The sequence below is a fragment of the Lissotriton helveticus genome, chromosome 9 (assembly GCF_964261635.1).
Source record: "Lissotriton helveticus chromosome 9, aLisHel1.1, whole genome shotgun sequence".
Lineage (NCBI taxonomy): Eukaryota > Metazoa > Chordata > Amphibia > Caudata > Salamandridae > Lissotriton > Lissotriton helveticus.
Window position 1 is genome coordinate 524,994,743 of NC_136070.1, and position 20,722 is coordinate 525,015,464.

The 20,722-nt window shown below is 45.5% G+C and overlaps 1 protein-coding gene across 3 annotated transcripts in view; it reads left to right on the forward strand.

Annotated features, from left to right (window-relative positions):
• Nucleotides 1-20,722, forward strand: part of KIAA0586 (KIAA0586 ortholog) — an 813,007-nt gene that overhangs the window by 666,780 nt on the left and 125,505 nt on the right. For all 3 annotated transcript variants that reach the window (XM_078660379.1, XM_078660377.1, XM_078660378.1), the window contains one exon: nt 5,865-6,045. In XM_078660379.1, coding sequence (XP_078516505.1) covers nt 5,865-6,045 — 181 coding nt within the window. The remainder of the gene's footprint in view (nt 1-5,864; nt 6,046-20,722) is intronic.

Below are 20,722 nucleotides of genomic sequence, written 5' to 3' on the forward strand. Positions count from 1 at the left end.
GTAGGGATATTGGATATAGGACGATAGTTGTTAAGATCTGTGGGGTCAGCTGTTGGTTTCTTAAGGATGGGAGAGACTTGGCTGACTTTGAGGGTATCTGGAATGGAACCTTGTTGGAGTGAACTGTTGTTGATTTTGGTCCAAAGCGGAAGCAGCCATGGGGTTAGGTCTTTAACAGTGTTAGCGGGGAGTGGATCGATGAGGTGGTTGGAAGGTTTCAAGGCATTTAGAATCTTACCCAAGGCCTCTTCCGAGTAGGTGTCAAAGGATGACCAGGCGGCTTTGTTCTTTGGGATACACTTTGAAGGGTTTTGGTGTGTCGTGGTTGGTGGTGACGGAGGGGTTTGTGAATGTGGCACAGAATAAAGTAATCGGTCCTTTAACACCTTGAACGCTATGGGGATTTTTCTCCTGTGCTGGAACTTTACAAACACCATTATTCATGATGAGCTGGGCTCGTCATCAGCATAGCAGGAGGCTACTGCATGACGAGCCCAGCTCGTCATGAGCGTGGAAGGGGTTAAGAGATCGTTCTCGATGTTGAGGGCCTTGTGAGTAAAGAAGGCGGAGAATTGTTCACAGTTGGGTTGAGATTGGGAGGTGCCTTGAAACCGTTGAGGGGCGTCCTTAGATTGAGTTTTGATTAGCTCAAATAGTTTTTTTGGGCGATTTCTAGCTTGGTCTAGTTGGTGTTTGAAGAAGTCTGCTTTGGTGCGCTTAATCTTCTTGTAATAGGCATTTCTCTTTTTCCTTAGTAATTTGAGGTGAATAGTCGACGGAACTGATCTCCTGTTGCGTTCAGCCACTCTAAGAGAGCGTCTGTCTTCGTTGAGTAGGCTATTGTACCAAGGTTTTGAGTCTTTAGTGGAGACTCTCTTAAGTTGAAGAGGGGCTACCTCATTTATTATTGCGGTCATCGAGTTGAGGTAGTGGTTGGTGAGATCATGCACGTCTGTGGTGTCAGCAGGAGGAAATAGAAGGTTGTAGCTTGAGGAAGGTAGTGTGCTTGTGTTGAGTTGTTTCAAGTCTCTTTTCCAGCTCTTAGGTTTCATGGCCTGAACTGAGTTGAATTTGACTGTTTCCTTGATAAAAAAGGTAATGATGTGATGATCAGACCAGTTCCAGGGTTGTATCGATTCCAGTTGAATGACGTCCGTTTTGGAGATTATTAGATCCAGGGTTGAACCTTGCTTATGTGTAGGGCCAATGCAGGTTTGGGTCAGGGCTAGGTCAGCTAGGAAGCTTCTGAGGCAATTGACAATTGTGTCCTTGTCATTCTAGTGGAGATTGAAATTGCCGAGGAAAATTTGGTTGTTTTTCATACCGTTGTTAGTTGAAATCGAATACATGAGTTGTTCCGAAAAAATGAGATTGTCGCCTGGTGGATGGTAGATGATGTGCAGAGAGCAAGCTTGTTTGCCGTTGCTGCTAAGGTCTAGGCAGAAGTATTTGCAAGACGTGAGGACCGGGGACGTGGCTCTATTTACAGAGATGTCACTACGGTGAATACAGGCTATACCGCCACCTATCTTACCAGTTCGGTCTAATCTGATGATGTCGTAGTTCGGGGGAACTAGAATGTCCATCAGTGGGTTGGAGGAATCAGTTAGCCAGGTTTCCATTAACAATAGGTCTAGTTCTTGTGAGATGATGAGCTCAGTTATATCCGCAGCATGTCTGGAAGCAGATCTACAGTTTAGGAGTGTGCATTTGAGATGGGGAATAAGGAGGGAGCAGGAGGGGTCTTGGGTGAGAGGGACGTTTCTAAGGTTTCTCTCGACGATCCCTCTATTGTTGTGTCTGGCCCCTCTGAGTGGGTTAGGGTGGAGAGTAGGGATGGTCGACTGAGTATTAAAAATATCGACAACCAGAATATCGTAGAGGTAAGTAGTTATAGGTACATATACCATATATAATATACAAAGAGATGTACTATCACTTTGTACATGCACATATCGTAAGGCACGTAGATGTGGAGTTAAGTGTAAAATTACAGGACTCCAAGTGTTGACTTTTTAAAAAAAAATAGGAAAAGAGTTCGGGAACTGGCTGCAACTTACAAGGGAGGAGGTTTACAGGATGCTAGGTCTTTACTATTATTTTATTGAATATATGAGATGGGCAGAGAACCCACCAGACTCGTAAGGAAGGGTGCGAGGCTGTACATCGAGTATTTCATGTCCATATTAATTATGGCGGTGGTGGGACTGGTTTGAGGGCTAGGTATCCAGAACGAGAAGTTTGTAACCTCTGGGTTCAAAGAAAATCTGTAGATAACTTGAGTTTTGCGCGCGTTTTCTAGGACATCAAGTGGAATGCTTTTGTGGAAAACACTCTCATCTACTATTCACATGGTAATTAATGGACTTTTCCCCCCTAGTATTTTATAGCGCCAACTTGACCCGAAGGTATTGGAGCGCTTTACATGAGCACCAGCTACGTTACACACAGACACGTTACACACAGACACATTCATTTATGAAGGCACGGGGAGATTAAGTGATTTGCCCAGGATCACAAGATGTTTAGTTTTGCCGAGACCCGGTTCCCCAGATTGGAGATCGACCGCCCTAGCCCTTAGGCTACATCCTCTCCCCTCCAAACTGGCTCTGTAATGCCACCCCCTCACCCTATGCTAACCAGCCGAAAAGAGCCTTATGCGTTGATATTTTCTTTATTGTATATTACTGATCTGTTTTTATCACCATATTTTTTAATACTACTAGTCTGTGTTTTATATCAATTTGTCATAACGGTTTTGAATGATAAATTGCGGAGGCCGTTATTTTTGAACAGCTAAAGGTGTATATTTACAACTGGCCACTAGATGTCTCCCTGGGATCACATAAAACATTGTTCAAAGCCTCAGTAAATCAGCAAAACAGTTTTTCCTTTGTATTTGCTTGTACTTTTAAGAAAGTGTTACTTTGGTAGTCTTATTTTCGTAGGTTTTAGCGTCTGAATTTTGAAAACATACTCCCATGTATAATGCTCCCTCATAATCAGTCTTTTGAATTTCGTCGGCACTAGACACTGGTTTCAGCATTTCTGAAGACACTTTTCAAAACGCTAATTTAGAAAATGTATATCGTATTGCTAATCGGTGTGTTTCTGTCCCAAGTATTGATTTAATAATATGTATTTCTTTCTTTATTTTAAAAATTGCTCAAGTTTTTTCTTAAGAGTCTACCACCGCGCTTCCGAATGTAGTAGTTGATGAATAAATAGCAAGGCTGCATAAAGTTGATTTCACCTCATGCGTAAAATCCCACCCCCTACGTTTCCCGTCTTTGTCTCACTCATGTAGGTTCTTTAATCATCCTTGCGTTCTCCATTTGTGGTAGTATTTTCCAATATCTCTCTTCCTGCTTCTTTCGCCCTGTCCCTCCTAATCTAGTTCAAAGCTTGATGATGAAAAATCAACCCCGGTCCCCAAACCAACTGACCGAAAATAATGTCAACTCTATATTGAACTCCACAGTACAGTGTAAAATTAAGTTGTCACTTTAATGAGCATGATAACCGCGACTTTAAAGAAAAAACGACTAACTCCTATGATAAACAAGCATTGGCAAAGAAAATAGGTCCTGGCTTTTTGATCTAAGACCTTTTGACAGTGTATTTTGAAGATCCTGGCGGGCAACGCCAAAACAAGGGAACGGACAGGATGATAGTGGTAGTGTTAGTCCATATGTGCGTGCATGTGTGATGACATATGCACGTGTCACCAAGAAAGCACACACCCTCATAATGATGCAGGTGACATTTAATTTCTAGGTCGAGCAGTCGAGACCTCTTGTATAAACTTTAGTATATAATTATATGTGTATGTACTTTGTGGGCTCTGGAGATCAGCCCTAGTACTTGTCTGCTTCCGCTTAGGGACTTTTTTTTCTGTTCAACTGCCTCTATTTAACTGTCTTTATTTAACTGTCTTGATAGAAAACGACCAGTAGAGGTCAGTAAAATACCAGAATTGCTTTCTGCTTGTTCAACTGCCTCTGTTTAACTTTCTTGATAGAAAACGACCAGCAGAGGTCAGTAAAATACCAGAATCACTTTAGCATTCTCTAGATTCCAGTTCATAGAAATTGCCTTCCACGAGCACCCGTAGACAATAATATTTTTCTCAAATCTTGTATTTTTAGTGATATGAACACCAAAGGCCCTGATTTTATTTTAAAACAAGAGCTTTGGACTATACTATTTCCTGCTGAAAGGCAATATTTCTCTCCATGTGTTCCCATACCTGGTGTGTCACGCAGTTTGGTGTTTACTTTCCCTCCATGTTAAAGAACAGTACATCTTTCAGCACCCAGCCTAATCTGCTGCATAGCTAAATACATATAAGGTCCCAAAGGCAAGACCAATTCATTGCAAATGCTTGTTTTATGTACCGTTCGGAGACTAGTTAGAATGGTAAATACAAAAAAAAGTATATATACAAAATTTTTAATGACTTGAAACTACTTTAGGGAAAGCAGAGTGCCTGACAGCAAATGACAGCTGCTGGGATGTCCAAATTGTTTTTAAAATGATAATTTTTTAAGGACAGCAGAGGACGTTTGAGCAACAAAGGAGCATGTGGACAGAGCAGTGTGGTGATGGAGGGGGCGCGGGAGCAATGGATGAGCTTGCGGTATAGGTTGGAGAATAAAAAAAGAAGTTAAAAAAAGCCAACGCAGGAGGAAGCACGTACAATGCCGGGGAGAAGGAAGCAATGCGGGTCGCATGGGAGGAGGCGGGTATGAAATGAGAGAAGCAGCTTGTGAGGGAGTGAGCAAGTGAGGGAGCAACGTAGAGCTCAATGGAGATGGTATTTGAGGGGGGAACTGCACATGAGAGAGAAAGAGACACATGCCCTCTCAAGGAATGCTTACAGACAAAGATAAAAGTAATTCCCTAAATGTGAGTAGTGTAAAGATACATGCCACTGGGTCAAAATAACAGTAAAGAGGTTATGCTCCAAGGGAGGGACAAACACAAGAACAGGAAGGCAAAACATTGATTAAGAAGCAAGCAAATGACAGTGTCGATAATGCCAACCAATATTAAGCAGAAGGTGGGTTCTAAGCCCACTATACTTTTTTTTGATCAGTCTTCAAAAAAATCTTTCACAAGTTAAAGCCTAAAAATGTCCACCCTTGACCTGACATATTCCTCAACTATTTCCTCATTGCTGGACTTATCTGGGGTCAGATATCGTGGCGAGAGTGCCAGTGTTACAATTTGTCCAACTTTGAATGCCACCAGGAGCTAGATAGCCACTGGTTAGGGTGTAGATCTCAACATGGCACTAAGATGATTCTGCTGTCACTGCTAAACATTTTGCTTGCTGATGCTCACAATGGTGAACTATACTTTACACCTACTTTTAAGTCTATCAGCTAGTTTTGATAAGGTGGCTTGCCGCCTAATTCCTGACTATCTTAAAACTGTGGAGAACTGTAAAGGGGAGACGTGTTGGATTTGCCAGTGCATATTTACAATTAATTTCTGGATTAGAAAAAGTCAAGTTTTGTAGTGTGCAACCTACAAATAAATAACAAAAATTATTGCTACATGTTTGTATCTTTTTGTTTTAGAGTTGGGGCGTAGTTACTTGTGTAGCATAAAAAGGCTCACTCAATTACTTCCATTTAAGATTTTCAAAATAGCCAGTCATATTAATTTTTATTTATGTATTGATTTACATTCCACAAGGCATGTTGCCTTGCTAATTAAAAAAGGGCTAATGTGCCCACTCACTTTAACTTTCTTGTTGCAAAGTTCTCAACAATGTTGGTAGCTGACTTATATTGCAGGCCACTGTTGTCTGTTTTATTTACACTGTCACTTCATCGGCCTGTTTTCTTTCCCCCTAGATTTCAGATGATGAACTTAGTTCAGGAGAGGTCCGTGATGGCCAAATACCTAGATTCACAGTTGCAGGAAAAAGCGTTGTGTTTGGACGTTCTGCCTACATGGACCACCCTGTGGCCGCGGATCACGCCACAGAGCATCGAAGCAGGCCATCCTTACCTAGACAGCTTGATGGAGCCCCAGGTAGTCTGTAAAAACAAATTTATGTTTATTTAGCCAGCACCACAATCTGATTTATTTCTTTGATTTAGTGGTTTGCATATTCTTGTTACTTCCCTATAGTAGGAACCTGTTCTAGGCAGGATGAATGCTGCTGTTAGTACCCATCCTATAGTTCTATCGAGTGCTAGATTTGTTGTAAAGGCTGAAGTAGAAAGGTTTATTTAACTTCCTCCCTTGTGTTTTATGATATGCTTATAACTTTGTGTAGGTGAAACTGAACAAAACTTCACATGAAATGATTTCTTCTTTGGTCAATGTTTTAATGTATAGTACACGGAGGAGCAAAACCATTGCTACCAAAAGCCCAAAATCTCATTTCTTCATTGTGACTCCCACTGGGTGATCACTGATCGCTTACTGAAAAAACTGGGAGATGGAATAATACTAGCAGTTCATGTGAATCCATCAGTGTTTTCCTGTGATTTTTAATAGATAATGTATGTATATCTGAAATGAAAAGTTCTCTAATTCTGGTGATGTCCGAAGATGTAACATTTTTCTGAAGGGGCGTGGAAATTAATAGGTTGTGTGGAGCTACCTGTTTACCTTCATCCTTTATTTTGTGATGTCTGCGAACTACCATGAAGTCCATGAAGATTCCTGTTGAAAACCTTTTGCTCGGACTGGGAGAGGGGTGTGAGTTTGTGGTTAAAGGATAGAGAGACATCCCACAAAAAAGCTAAATATGGTATAAACTCCTGAGGGACGTGAATAACCCATTTTTGCATATAAATGGCTACATTTCGCAAACACATTGTGGAAAATTTGAAAATCTAAATCTTTCAGAGCCAGTCTAGGGTGTTAGGGCATTAACGTCGCCCTAAAGTAAAATCCTAATTTTTGCTCTACCCCCTAACCAGAATCCTGCAGTTGTACAATTGCGCACAGATCTGTCTCCTTTCCCTGGTACCAGTTGGCACTGGTATATACTGCTGTTTTGTTCAACCGTTGAAAACAGCATATTTGGTTGTTTGGCAATTTGAACCTGTATGACACATCTGCCCAAAACCTTTAAAGAAGAAAATATATCCTCTTAAAATGCATCCAAGAACGCTGCATGCAGATTGGTGAAAGGGGAATGAACCTGGTCGAATTTGCAAAAAGTTGCATTTTATAATGAAATTGTCACTGTATATTTGTAATGATTGATAATGGAAAAACTGCTGCACATGCAACATGCTCATTTAGTACTGGTGTGCACCTCCACTTGCTACAGGATGTACCCGAAAGCCATACCCCGTGCCCAGTGGTTGCTCAGCCTGTGCACAGGGCATAATGAGACCATTTACTGGGCGCAAAGGCCACACCCTGGCCTCAGCAACTGTTAGGGATAGCCACAGAAAATCTCTAGTTGCTACTATATCCACTACCTGATGTATATTTCCAAAGGATGTGCCTAGTGGGTACTGGGGCCAGTGTGACTAGGCCAGACTTCTCCAACGAGTAGCTTGTGAGCTTCTAGTAGCTATCCAGCTACCTGTGAGTAGCTCTCCTGTGTGCAGCCCATCTTGCTTAGTTGGCAGCCTTTGCTTGGTTTAATTATGATATGTATACCAAAGCTGAAAAGCATGCATTCAAGATCAAAATGTTTGTATTTTCATAACTTTGTTCAGAAACTGATGTTTAGAGAAAAATGGTTGAATTTGCAAAATATATTTAAAGCTGATATTTGAGTGATAAATTATACAGATGGGGGGAAATTATTGCTCATGTTATTACCTTGGTAGCAGAGGTATTGCTGCAATGACTGTTAAGTATTACCCACGTAAAGGCAATCCAAATTGATTAAGTCTTGTTCACATTACTTCTGGGATCTCTGCCTGATGCAAGGAGGTACTCACTACCAAAAATTTTGGGTGGGGTGCCCACTAGTGTAAATATATCCGATATGGTCACTATTACAACACTGATAATAATAGTAGCTCTGGATGATTTTTATTGAACATAAGTAGCCCTTGATACACTAAATGTTGGAGACCCCTGGACTAGTCACATGATGTAACCAGTGGCTCTGCACCTGGAACCCCCTGGGCCTGGTTGATTACTAGGTCAGAATACTGGTCACAAGGTATGGCTCAAGGCAATACCTGATGGCCACAACTGAAAGCCTCCGGCACAGTTGAAATCATTAGACAAAGAAAGTGGAGGACTGGGTGGAGGGATTGGGGAAATTGTTGAGTGATGACTTATTGATTGTATGGTTGTGATCGAGTGCCATGACATGTATATAATGTGACTGAACACATGTAGAAAGATCATTGGATGTATGGCATTAATGAAGGCAACACCCCTTAGCCTTTGCCAGCTGTGCCACAGCAGAAGCCATGTCCAGCGGTACACGTAGTAGTTGTCTGGGTATAAGTGGCAAGGCACTGATTATAGGAGATCAATCAATCAATCAATCAAGATATTTGTATAGCGCGCTACTCACCCGGAGGGTCTCAAGGCGCTTGGGGGAGGGGGGTCCGCTACTGCTCGAACAGCCAGGTCTTGAGTTGCTTCCTGAAGGAGAGGTGGTTTTGGGTCAGACGGAGGTGGATGGGGAGGGAGTTCCAGGTCTTGGCTGCCAGGTAGGAGAAGGATCTTCCTCCCATGGTGGCTCTTCGGATGCGTGGAACGGCGGCGAGGGCGCGGCTGGTCGATCGTAGCTGGCGGGTGGGAGTGTAGAAGGTCATGCGGTTGTTGAGGTACATGGGGCCCAGGTCGTGGAGGGCTTTGTATGCGTGGGTGAGGAGTTGGAAAGTGATTCTCTTGCTGACGGGGAGCCAGTGCAGGTCTCTCAGGTGTCCGGAGATGTGGCTGTGTCGGGGGATGTCCAAGATGAGTAGTGCGGAGGCGTTCTGGATGCGTTGGAGTCTTTTCTGTAGTTTGAGTGTGGTTCCGGTGTAGAGGGTGTTTCCATAGTCCAGTCGGCTGGTGACGAGTGCCTGGGTGACCGTCTTCCTGGTTTCGGTGGGGATCCATCGGAAGATCTTTCGGAGCATGCGTAGGATGTTGAAACATGATGATGAGACGGCGTTGACTTGTCTGGTCATCGAGAGGGAGGAGTCCAGGATGAAGCCTAGGTTGCGTGCGTGGTCCGTTGGTTTGGGTGCGGTGCCCAGGGCAGGGGGCCACCAGGAGTCGTCCCAAGCTGAGGGTGTTGATCCAAGGATGAGGACCTCCGTCTTGTCGGAGTTCAGTTTCAGGCGGCTGTTCATCATCTACTCGGCTACGTATTTCATCCCTTCGTGTAGGTTGGTTCTGGCTGTGTCATTGGTGAGGGAGAGGATTAGCTGGGTGTCATCGGCGTAGGAGATGATGTTGAGGTTGTGTTGGCGTGCGATGGCTGCGAGGGGGCTCATGTAGACATTGAAGAGGGTGGGGCTGAGTGATGATCCTTGTGGTACGCCGCAGATGACTTCGGTGGCCTCGGATCTGAACGGGGGGAGGCGGACTCTCTGGGTTCTTCCGGCGAGGAACAAGGTGATCCACTCTAGTGCCTTCTCTTGGATTCCGATGTTGCTGAGGCGCTGCACTAGGGTGCGGTGGCAGACAGTATCGAACGCTGCCGAGAGGTCCAGGAGGATGAGGGCCGCTGTTTCCCCGTTGTCGAGCAGGGCTCGGATGTCGTCAATGGCTGCGATGAGGGCGGTCTCGGTGCTGTGGTTGGCTCGGAAGCCGGACTGCGAGTGGTTGAGGGATCCGTTCGTCTCGAGGAAGGCGGCAAGCTGTCTGTTGACGGTCTTCTCGATGACTTTGGCAGGAAAAGGAAGGAGCGAGATGGGGCGGTAGTTCTTGAGGTCGGTGGGGTCTGCAGATGGTTTCTTCAGGAGGGCGCTGAGTTCGGCATGCTTCCAGCTCTCCGGGAAGGTGGCGGTGTTGAAGGAGCAGTTGATGATGTCCCGGAGTCGGCCTTGTTGAAGACGTGGTGGGGGCATGGGTCGGTAGGTGATCCGGAGTGGATGGTGTTCATCGTGTGGATGATGTCTTCGATGCTGACCGAGGTCCAGGCGCAGAGGGTGGTGGTGGGGGGCGTTGGTTCGGTGGTTGGGTGCGTGGTCTGTGCGCCGAAGCTGTTGTGTATGTCGGCGATCTTGCTGTGGAAGAACGAGGCGAGGGAGTCGCAGAGGTCTTGTGAGGGAGTGATGTCGTTGTTTCCGGCGCTGGGGTTGGAGAGCTCTTAGACGATGCTGAAGGGTTCCTTGCTGTTGTGTGCGTTGTTGTCTATTCGTTCCTTGAATGCTATCTTCTTGGTGGTGTGGATCAGCTGGTGGTGTTTGCGGGAGGCGTGCTTGAGGGCGGTCATGTTGTCTGTCGTCGGGTCTTTGCGCCAGGCTTTCTCGAGGGTACGGCAGTTCTTCTTGGAGTTCTTGAGATCGTCGTTGAACCAGGAGGCTTTCTTGCTGCCGGGCTTGCTGGGGTGGTTTTTCAGAGGTGCGAGGTTGACAGCGCAGTTGGTGATCCACTGTGTGAGGTTGTTGGCTGCTTGGTTGGGGTCCGTTGAGCTGGCGGGAGGGTTCTGGCTCAGTGATATGGTGAGCTGGTCGGTGGTGATCTTATTCCAGCTTCTGCGGGGAACCTGTTGCGGGTGGTGGTGAGTCGTGGTCCTTCTGAAGCTGAAGTGGACGCAGCTGTGGTCTGTCCAGTGGAGTCCGGTGGAGTGGCTGAAGGAGATGTACTTGCTGGAGGAGAAGACTGGGTCAAGCGTGTGTCCGGCGTAGTGGGTGGGGGTGTTCACCAGTTGCTTGAGTCGGAGGTTGGCTAGGTTGTCCAGCAGGGTGGTGGTGTTGCTGTCGTTGTTGTTCTTCAGGTGGAAGTTGAGGTCCCCTAGGAGGATGTAGTCAGCGGAGGAGAGGGCGTGTGGGCTGATGAAGTCTGCGATGTCTTCGCTGAATTGTATGAGTACAGGGCCTGACCAAAGAGAAGGATACTTTACAGGTAAAAGTATTAATGTCCTGTAATACCATTGTGGTTTGAGGAGCTTGATGGCATTATTGGTTCCATAATGCACAGTTGGATCATTCATTATGATCTCATAAAACCATCGTAGGATTCAACTGACAAGAAAGACCCACCAGGCCAAATGCTGACGGGTTTGTAAATATGACCAGAACCTTTGTTGTGACATTGCAGATCAAATAATTTGTATTTTACACCCTTCAATTAATACTACTATCATGGAAATATGTTTTTGAACTGGAAAATGTGTGTCAAGAACAGTAAGTTAAGCACTGAACAATTAAGTTTAGTTGCCTCTAATATCAAATTTCCCCGTATGATATTCAGGTCGTATTTTTGATTACATTTTTTGCCATTTTAACACCTTGCATGCTCATGACGAGTTCAGCTCGTAGTGAGCCACGGTGCTCGTGGCTCATGACGAGCTGAGCTCGTCATGACCGCTAGAACGCTCGCACGCTGGGCAAATTCCCCTGCTGTGCGAGCGTTCTAATGAAACGGGTGTGGTCATGACGAGCTCAGCTCAACATGAGCACACGACCACCGTGACTCATGACGAGCTGAGCTCATCATGAGCACCGGGGCGCTCCGCGCGTCCCCCCAGCACAGCGGGGGGATATGCCCCGCATGGAAGGGGTTAAGAAGCACTTTTGAGGAGATCGGAAGGGTTTTTTTAGACTGAAAAACTAATGTTGTAGGCTACCCAGTGGTTGAAATAAATCATTTTTGAAAATTGCATATTTCTTAATTATTCTTTACCATCATGGAATCTATACTGATATCCATGATCACTGAATAGCTTCACCTGTGTTTTAATGTCAGTTAAAACATACCGTTTTAAATGAACAAAACCACTCAAATTATCCAGTTATAATTATCTCAAGTGACTATAACCTGTGCCTTAAAGTAACTATAGCTCACACCCTTGCCATGCACAGTGTTGTCATCCATGATGTCCTTTTAGATGTTACAGTGATGTTATCAATGATGTTATAGAAAATGTCATGAGTGACGTAATATGTGAAGTAATTAGCAGTGCACGGCACAGGCACGAGTTTTAGTTACTTGAGATATCTATTACTGGTGAATTTCAGTAGTTTTATTAGTTTAAAACGGTATGTTTTTAATTGACATTTTCACCTGACTATAACATCCCTTTAACCTTTTTTTCCAGTCAATTTCTAAGGTTTTCTTAAATGTAAAGTAAGATATTATCACAATTCTAACTTTAATGTCACTTTAACCTTTGTTTTTTCAGTGAATTTCTAGTTGTAAATTAATTTTAATATAAAGTAAAATGCCCATGGCTGCGTGCGGGATAGTGTTGGGCGCAGAGCCCATCTTGTGGCCTGCTACTGTGCCCAATCCCCACAGGCACTTAGCACCCAGCTGCACAAGCCTGTGGGGTTGGGCATAGGGCCAGGCCATGTGACCAACCCTGTGTGGGCACCTGCCGCATACAGCCTTTGGCAGTGTGCAGCTTGTGGTTGGGCGCCCAGCCTCCCTGACGTACACAGCCTACTATGTCATGTAACAATATAAATTGTCTCATTTTAAGTTATGCAGCTCTATTGGCTTTGTCTAAGTCACAACCTCAAAATATAATAAGCAAGCTTATTGGCTTTATCAAAGGGTTAGCACATATAAAGTAGATCTATTAGCTTTATCAAGAAGTCACCAATAACTATCATTACATGTATATTTCATAAAGCCACATATTGCAATGTTTAATGAAAGTGATTTTCACAATACTTTCATTAAAGCATTACAAAAAATCTCTCTGATTTCTGATTTCCTGTTATAAAAATTTTTCAGACTTCAAAGTGCACCCACAGAATCCCCCACAAGGGGTTCCTGCACTTCCGATGAAGAGCACATGTACAGCTCCTGCTCTGAGTGCTTTAAAAAATATATAGGGTAAGCTCTCCTAGAGTCATGATTCAATGACCCTGGACACTTACTATGTTTTTTTTTTGTTGCTGGGCATAAAAGGGAGGGAGCCTGACTTTGTTTTTTTGTAACTGAAATGTTCCATGGATTTGCAGTACAGCCAACTAAAAAAATACAGTTTTTGGTCCCAGGGTGTGGGGGAGGTCTAGTGGTGGAAGTGTATCCCTACTGTGCCCCTATATGGTTTTTTTTCTGAAATGTTTTATTGATCAGGGGACTGAGTCCCGAGCCCTAAAATGCCTGCTACCACATCCTTGCTGATGTGGTGGCAGTCAATCAGATGTTATCTTGAGATCTAACGGCTCTGTGGATGCTCCGCGCTGTGATATATAAATATATTTTGAACCTACATTTCTCAAAAGTTACTGAACGGATTTACACCAATTCACAAAAAGCACGCTTTCTGGACCAAGAACCAGCTTTCTGTCATATTTTGTGTAATTCCCTTCAGCCATTTTTTCTGTATCACTGTTTGATATTTCCAATGGAAAATTGCATTAGGTAAAACACGCTTGGGACCCTCCTTATTCTCTGGCCCCACTTATCAGCTGAAAATGTTAAAGGAAGCAGCTGAGGTAGATGAGACTTTATTTTGGAAAGATTCATCAAACATCACCATAGTTATGAGCACACCAAAAATTAATTTTCATTGGAAATGTGTTCATTTTTATAACTACCCAGTGATAGCTAAGTATTATTTTGGTTTTCATCTTTTTATTGGTATTTATAAACATACAAACGTTAGTCCATTTCCAATATACATGTCTCGTATATGTTAAGCTTTACATACTTCAGTAGGGTTGGTTCACATTCATGACAATTTATAACATGTCTCCATATACTCTGTAGTGGTATTTCCTTACACATATGCAAGTATGGATTCATAGAATCGCTGGTACAGCGGAACAGACGTAGGTATTTATTTATTTATTTATTTATTTATACTCTTATATAGCGCAGGACTCGACCCCCGAAGGGGTATCTCCGCGCTTGCGCTTTTACCTGAAGAGCCCAATCAAAATTATACACTATGAAGTGACTAATAGTTAGGATGTTGAAAATAAGTGGGTTTTTAGAGACTTCCTGAAGGACTGAAAATTAGTAGTTTGTTTCAGAGTGGAAGGGAGTGAGTTCCAAAGAATGGGGCCTTTGTAGGAGAGAGCTCGACCTCCCTGTCTGGCTCTCCTGACCCTTGGAACCTGAAGTAACTGCTGACTACTGGAACGCAGGGAGCGTCCTGGACTGTAGAGGTTGAATTTTTCATTCAGATATTTGGGGCCATGTGAGGGGGTAGGAGCGGGGCCCACAGGGGAAGGTGGATCAGCAATGCTATGATCGGGTTCAAATGAGGCAGAGTCAGGAAATAGTGCACGAAGAGACGGCTTTATTTTAAGATATGCTTTTCGTCTCTTAGTGGTAGCTCTCAGTCTTGCGAAGTCAGAGGTCTCCGTTCTGACTCCCCTTGGAAATCCGGGACTAGCCAGAATGATGCAGGGCTGCTCAGGTTGGAAGTCGAGTAGGCGTCGGTCTTGTGAGTGCCTCGTACCTCCGGAGAAGTCCCCAAAAAGCAAGGAAAAGAAAGAACACAGTCACTGGGGTGTCCACACAGGAATGCAGGGGCCCGGGGAGTGAGGGAAACCAAGTGCACAACAACAACCCCGCCGTCCGTGGTGCTCGTGAGGGGAAGGGGTCTTGACTGTACAAATTTACACTGGGTCTCGAGGGCGCCGCGGCTCACTCCGTCCCACCCAGCCCGCAACTGCGCCCCGTACCTTGTCCAGCCACGCTCCTCCCGTGGGACCGTGGCAGGGCGAAGCGCCAAACCGGTGGCCTCCTGGCTTGTCGACCGCTGGGCTCTCTCCGTAGTCTTCTCCTGGGATCTCCGACTGTACCGCTCTCCGCCTCCACGCCAACACACCGTCCGCCTCCAGGGAATCGCCGTCCGTCTCCTCCGGCGCTCTTCCGGCTTTTGGAGCTTCCGCGTTCACGGTGGGCGTGGCCTCGCCATCCTGCCTCCTCGGGTTAAAGGGGCCGTGTACGTATTCCTCGTTGTAGTCCCACACACCGTAGTCCTCCTGTGAACGCCAGTCCCCTAGTGCAGAGGCAGCAGTCTGTACGGGGACGACAGAAAGGGGGGTCAGAGGCATTGCGGACCACCAGTCCGAGGGCAAGTCAGTGTTGTGATCCTCGTGGCCCACCTCCCCGTCACAGGCCAGTACCAGACAAACACCTATTTATGGTGCAACAGATTTTAAATTTGACACGTTGCCTAACCGGCAACCAGTGAAGTTTGGCCAGAAGGGGGCGTGAGGGAGTCCTAGGCTGGGCGTTGAGAACAAGTCTCGCCGCGGTATTCTGGACCACTTGTAATCTATTTAGTTGTTCCTCATTGGCAGAGATGAACAGGCCATTACAGTTGTCCAGCCTACTGACTACTAGGGTCTGGACAAGTGTTTTCCTATAGTTATCAGGCAAGAATGGAAAAACACGACGTAAAAGTCCGATAACACGGAAACAGGATCCAGTAACTTGGCTTGTATGTTCTTTCAGCAATAGTGCCTGATCTAGCCGCACACCGAGATTTTTTACAGTCTTTTTTGGACTAGGTGCAGGTCCAAGGTCCAGGGGCCACCATTCTGGAGACCACAGGAGAGTGGCCTCTCCGAACAGCATGACCTCTGTTTTGCCTACATTGCACTGAAGGCAATTTGAGGCCATCCAGTCCGATACTGCCCTCATGCCGTCCGCGAAAGATTTTTGTATTGCGGGCGTGAGGGTCTGAAAAGGGAACAAAAGTTGGGTGTCGTCAGCATACGACACCGGGGTGAACCCATATGCTCTTACAATGTCTGCCAGGGGGGCCACGTACACATTGAAGAGTGTAGGGCTTAGGCATGAGCCCTGTGGCACTCCCTTGGTGAGCTCCCTTGAGATGGAAGAGTGGGAGCCCAATCTGACTCCTTGTAGGCGACCTGAGAGAAAACTCTCCAACCAGGACAGAGCCACGCCTCCTATGCCCACCTCCCTCAAACGACCGTGAAGTATCTCATGTGACACCGTGTCGAAGGCAGCGGATAAATCTAACAGCACCAGAATCATGGAGCCCCCTCCATCCAGTGCCATCCTGATGTTATCGGTCTGTGGGAGAGGTGTGGCGCCGCGGCCAGGGCCACTGACGCTGGAATCTGGGGACCACGGTTCGATCCCCGGCTCCGGCGGCAGGTTAGCCCAGCACCATGTGACTGGGCAATAGCTCGCTTAATCTTCCCGACGGCCCCCCAGCGCCTAGAGACCCTTACGGGTGATTGTGCGCTTTACAAATGTGGACTTTACTTTACTTTACTGAGAGGAGGGCAGATTCGGTGCCGTGATTGGGTCTAAACCCAGATTGAGAATAGTCTAGACCCTCCGCTGTCTTGATGTAATTAGACAGATGGGTGTTCACATGCCTCTCGGTCATTTTGCTAAGGTATGGCAGGAGACAGATGGGTCGGAGGTTTGAGAGATCTGTCCAAGGAAGTGCTGTGTTCTTACGAATGGGGTTCACCACCGCTTTCTTCCACTCCATAGGCACCTGTCCTTCCTTAAGAGAAAGATTTATAACTGATTGAATCTGAGGTCCAAGCAGAGCGCTCAGGGAGGCAACCATTTTAGCAGGCAGAAAATCATCAGGGGACCCCGATTTTATGTGCTAATGAGGGATGGAAGGTCTAGATCACTAACTGCCGGAAAAGTCATAAGTGAATTATCCCCATATGTGGGCAGAATGGAGGGAGTTGAGATGTTGTTCCTTTGGCTGGAGGCCTTCGTTATTTTATCATAAATCATATTTATCTTGTTTTAAAAAAACAAAGAAATATCATCGCATAGGGACTGGGAGAAGTCATCTGGACTTTCACAGGCTGCCGGTTTAGTAAATGCCTGTAGAATTTTATATAGTTCCTTAGAAGAATTGCCCGCCTCTGTGAGTTGCTGCTTAAGACTGTTCTTCCTTGCCAGCTTTATGTTTTTGTAATAATTAGATTGGGCGTCTTGATATGCTTTCTTATTTTCCTTTGTTCGAATTTTCCTCCGGTTTTTTTCTATCTTTCTACATCCTTGCTTCTCAGTTCTTAGTGCTTCAGTATACCATATTTCTTGCTTAGAGGTGGGGTATTGTTTGTGTAACTTTAAAGGTGCTAGTAAATCGATTGCCTCTATAAGAGAGTTGTTTAACTTAAGCAGTGAGGACTCCACATTATCAGTTTCTATAAAAATAGGCCGTTTCCACACCCTCTGCAGCTCATCCACCGTGACTTTATGCCACTGTCGACGCCAGATTGGCGGGAGAGTGTTTTTTTGTGAAGGTTTGTTCATGCCCAGTAGAGAGAATTCCACTAAAAAGTGATCAGACCAATTTATCTGAACAATAGCTTGACACCGTACTTTGGAGCAGTTGGAAAAAAGTAGATCCAGAGAGTGACCCCCTATATGTGTAGGTTCGCTATTCTGTAATTCTAGACCTAGGGTGGATAAATCAGCAAGCAGGGATATGGTTTCTGGGTGTGTGGGGATGTCTACATGAATATTAAAATCACCAAGAACAATAAAATCTTCCTTTGCTTTAAAATGTGGGGCTAATAGCTCCAAGAGGGAAAGAGTAAAACCCGGGTTAGGTCCCGGAGGACGATAAACTAGCGCTCCTTTCCAGAAGGTTTTTGCGGCTGAGCTAATCTTAAAAATCATTATTTCTAATAGTGAACTATACTTATGTTCTAGTATAGTGACTTTCAAGTGTTCTTTGTACATAATGGCTAACCCACCTCCTACTTTTTCTGGACGATCTAAATTTAAAAGCTTATAGCCTAAGGGAACCCCTAGTGCTATGGCTGGGGCTGTGTGGGGTTTTAGCCAAGTCTCCGTTAGGAAACATATATCTGGTTGCAATGTATGTACAAGGTCCCATACTTCAAGATAGTGTTTGGGAAGGGAACGAACATTCAAGAGAAAGCTTTTTATGCCACTTAAAGAAGTAGCTTTCACTTTATTTTCCCTGTTGTTCAGGCTAGCGTGAGATGCTTGAAAGTGGCAGTTTAAACATGAAAAAGGGCCTTCTGGACATGGCCAGGAGTCTTTTATACAACCTTTCAGCTGTGCTATCCATAGATTTAATAAAGTTTGGGCAGAGTACCTGTTTTTACATGTCCCTGCCAGCATCATAGTAACTGCCATAGTTTTACATTTGTACATGTGGGAAAAAGAGAAAAATATCTCGCTCGGTTTATCTAATTTTACATCCTTTGTATCCGGTTTACCCTATAGTGTATCTTGTGAACTTCCCTTTATTTTAGCCTTCCTAACAAACTAAATAAACCGTTAACTATTGAAATTGCTTAGCCCCCCTACCGTCATCTCAGTAATTCACTATATTGGCAACCAACGCCATTGTCTGTACATTACTTTATGAGTGCTCAACGCTAGCTATATTCTGTATTTAACCAAAAGTACATTGCATCCCGGATGCACTGGCAGCTGTACTATTATCATCTCCATATTTACAGTTCAACATTACATTTGTCAAGTTTCATGTATGTCAGTCTCTTTAAGTTCTTCCATCATTACATTCCAATCCAATGAAATAGGTTTTATTGTGATAGCTAAGTATGATTTAGTTACTAACCCCATAGGAATTGATTTTGAAAAAATCTTTAATAATTTTGACACTGTTTCACAAAATTGCATGAAACTTTATGAAAAATGAGTGATCACTTCACTCGAGTTTGTAGGGTTTTGTGAAGATTTGTGAAGGTGATAGAGGTTATGTGGGTTCCAAAATATGGATTCCCACAATTGTTGAGCTAGGGAAAACTCAAAAAAGTGCTGTACAGATTTCACCAAACTTGGTGGAGGTTGTACAGCCTGGTCCAACATTAAATTCTTAGTGCTTTTGTGAAAATATGTTCCCAATTTGACGTTAACTGCGGTTCACGGTAGGCCACGAGCACTTTCAGTTTACCGTGCTCCCCTTTGGCCTTACCAGCGCCCCTCGGATGTTCATGAAAGTGATGGCGGTGGTCACGGCTCATCTGCTCAGATCAGGGTTTCCAGTCTTCCCCTATCTAAACGACTGGCTGTTGAAGGCGGTCTTGCCCCAGAAAGTTGTCTCCCACTTCCAGGCTAGGACGAACCTCCTGGATTCGCTGGGGTTCAGTATCAACGTGCTGAAGTCACACCTGACTCCCTCTCAGAAGCTCCTTTTCATCACAGTGGTTCTGGACATAACGCAGTTTCAGGCTTATCCTCCCGAGCAGCGAGTCCGGGATATTCGTGCCACGATGCTGATCTTTCAGCCTCTATCTGGGTTTCAGTCTGAATAACCCTGAGGCTGCTGGGCCTCATGGCCCCCTGCATCCTGCTGGTAGATCATGCCAGGTGGTATATGTGTGCTCTGCAGTGGGACCTGCAGTTCCAGTGGGTACAACATCAGGAGAATCTGTCCGATTGCTTTCAGATCTCAGAGGGCACCGCACGACAATTGCAGTGGTGGCTAACGAACCAGGATTCGGTCAACGGCAGATCCCTCTCTTTTCCCCAACCAGAGTTCACGGTGGTGGCGGATACATCACTGCTAGGGTGGGGAGGCCACATGGGAGAGGCGGAGACGTCTGGAATCCATGTCAATCTTCTGGAGCTTCGGGCGATTCGTCTTCCACTATAAGCGTTCCTTCCCTCTGTCCGGGGAAGAGTAGTGCAGGTGTCACGGACAACACCCCTGCCATATGGTACTGCAACAAACAGGGCGGGGTGGGGGCGTGGAACCTAGTCAAGAGGCTCTCTGTCTCTGGACATGGCTGAAACATCAGGCATATCCCTGGTGGTTCAACACCTGGCAGGTTCACTGAACGCCAGGGTGGATGAACTCAGCCGCAGGTGCATGATGGATCACAAATGGCGTCTTCACTCGGAGGTGGTGCAAGGTCTCTTTCTGCAGTGGTTAGAGCCTTGGTTAAATCTATTCGCCACCGAAGAAAACGTGCAATGTCAGCAATTCTGCGTGTTGGAATTTCCAAGGCGGCACTCGCTGGGCGATGCTTTTCGTCACAAGTGGAATTGCGGTCTTCTATACGCCTTTCTGCCTATACCACTTCTGCCCAGAGTGCTGAAAAAAGATCAAGTGCGACCGGGCACAAGTCATTCTTGTGGCTCTGGATTGGGCATGAAGAGTCTGGTATCCCGAGCTGTTACACATGGCCCTCGATCCTCTGATCAGACTGCCTCTTCCGGAGGATCTTCCTTCGTAGCAGCAGGGGACGGTCCTCCACCCGAACCTGTCCAGCCTCCACCTCCCTACGTGGAGATTGAGCGGCGACAGTTGACAGCCTTCGAGCTTCCTGCCGAAGTCTGTGATGTTATCTTGGCAGCTAGGCATCCCTCCACTAAGACTGTATACGCCTTCCGATGGAACAAATATGTGGCATGGTGCGCAGCAAAGGCTGTAGTTCATCTTTCTGAGTTTTTTTGTTGTTCCTCCTTTCTTTGGCCCAGCAGGGCACTGCTCTGGGCACTCTTAAGGGCTATGTCCCAGCCATTTCATCCTTTCTTAGGCTACCTGAGCAGCCTTCTCTTTTCAAGTCCCCTGTTGTAAATCGCTTTCTTAAGGCCATTACTCATCTTTTTCCTCCTGTTCCCTTCGTAATGCCTCAGTGGGACTTGAACTCGGTTCTTACTTATCTTATGTGCGCTCCCTTTGAGCCCTACATAACTGTCC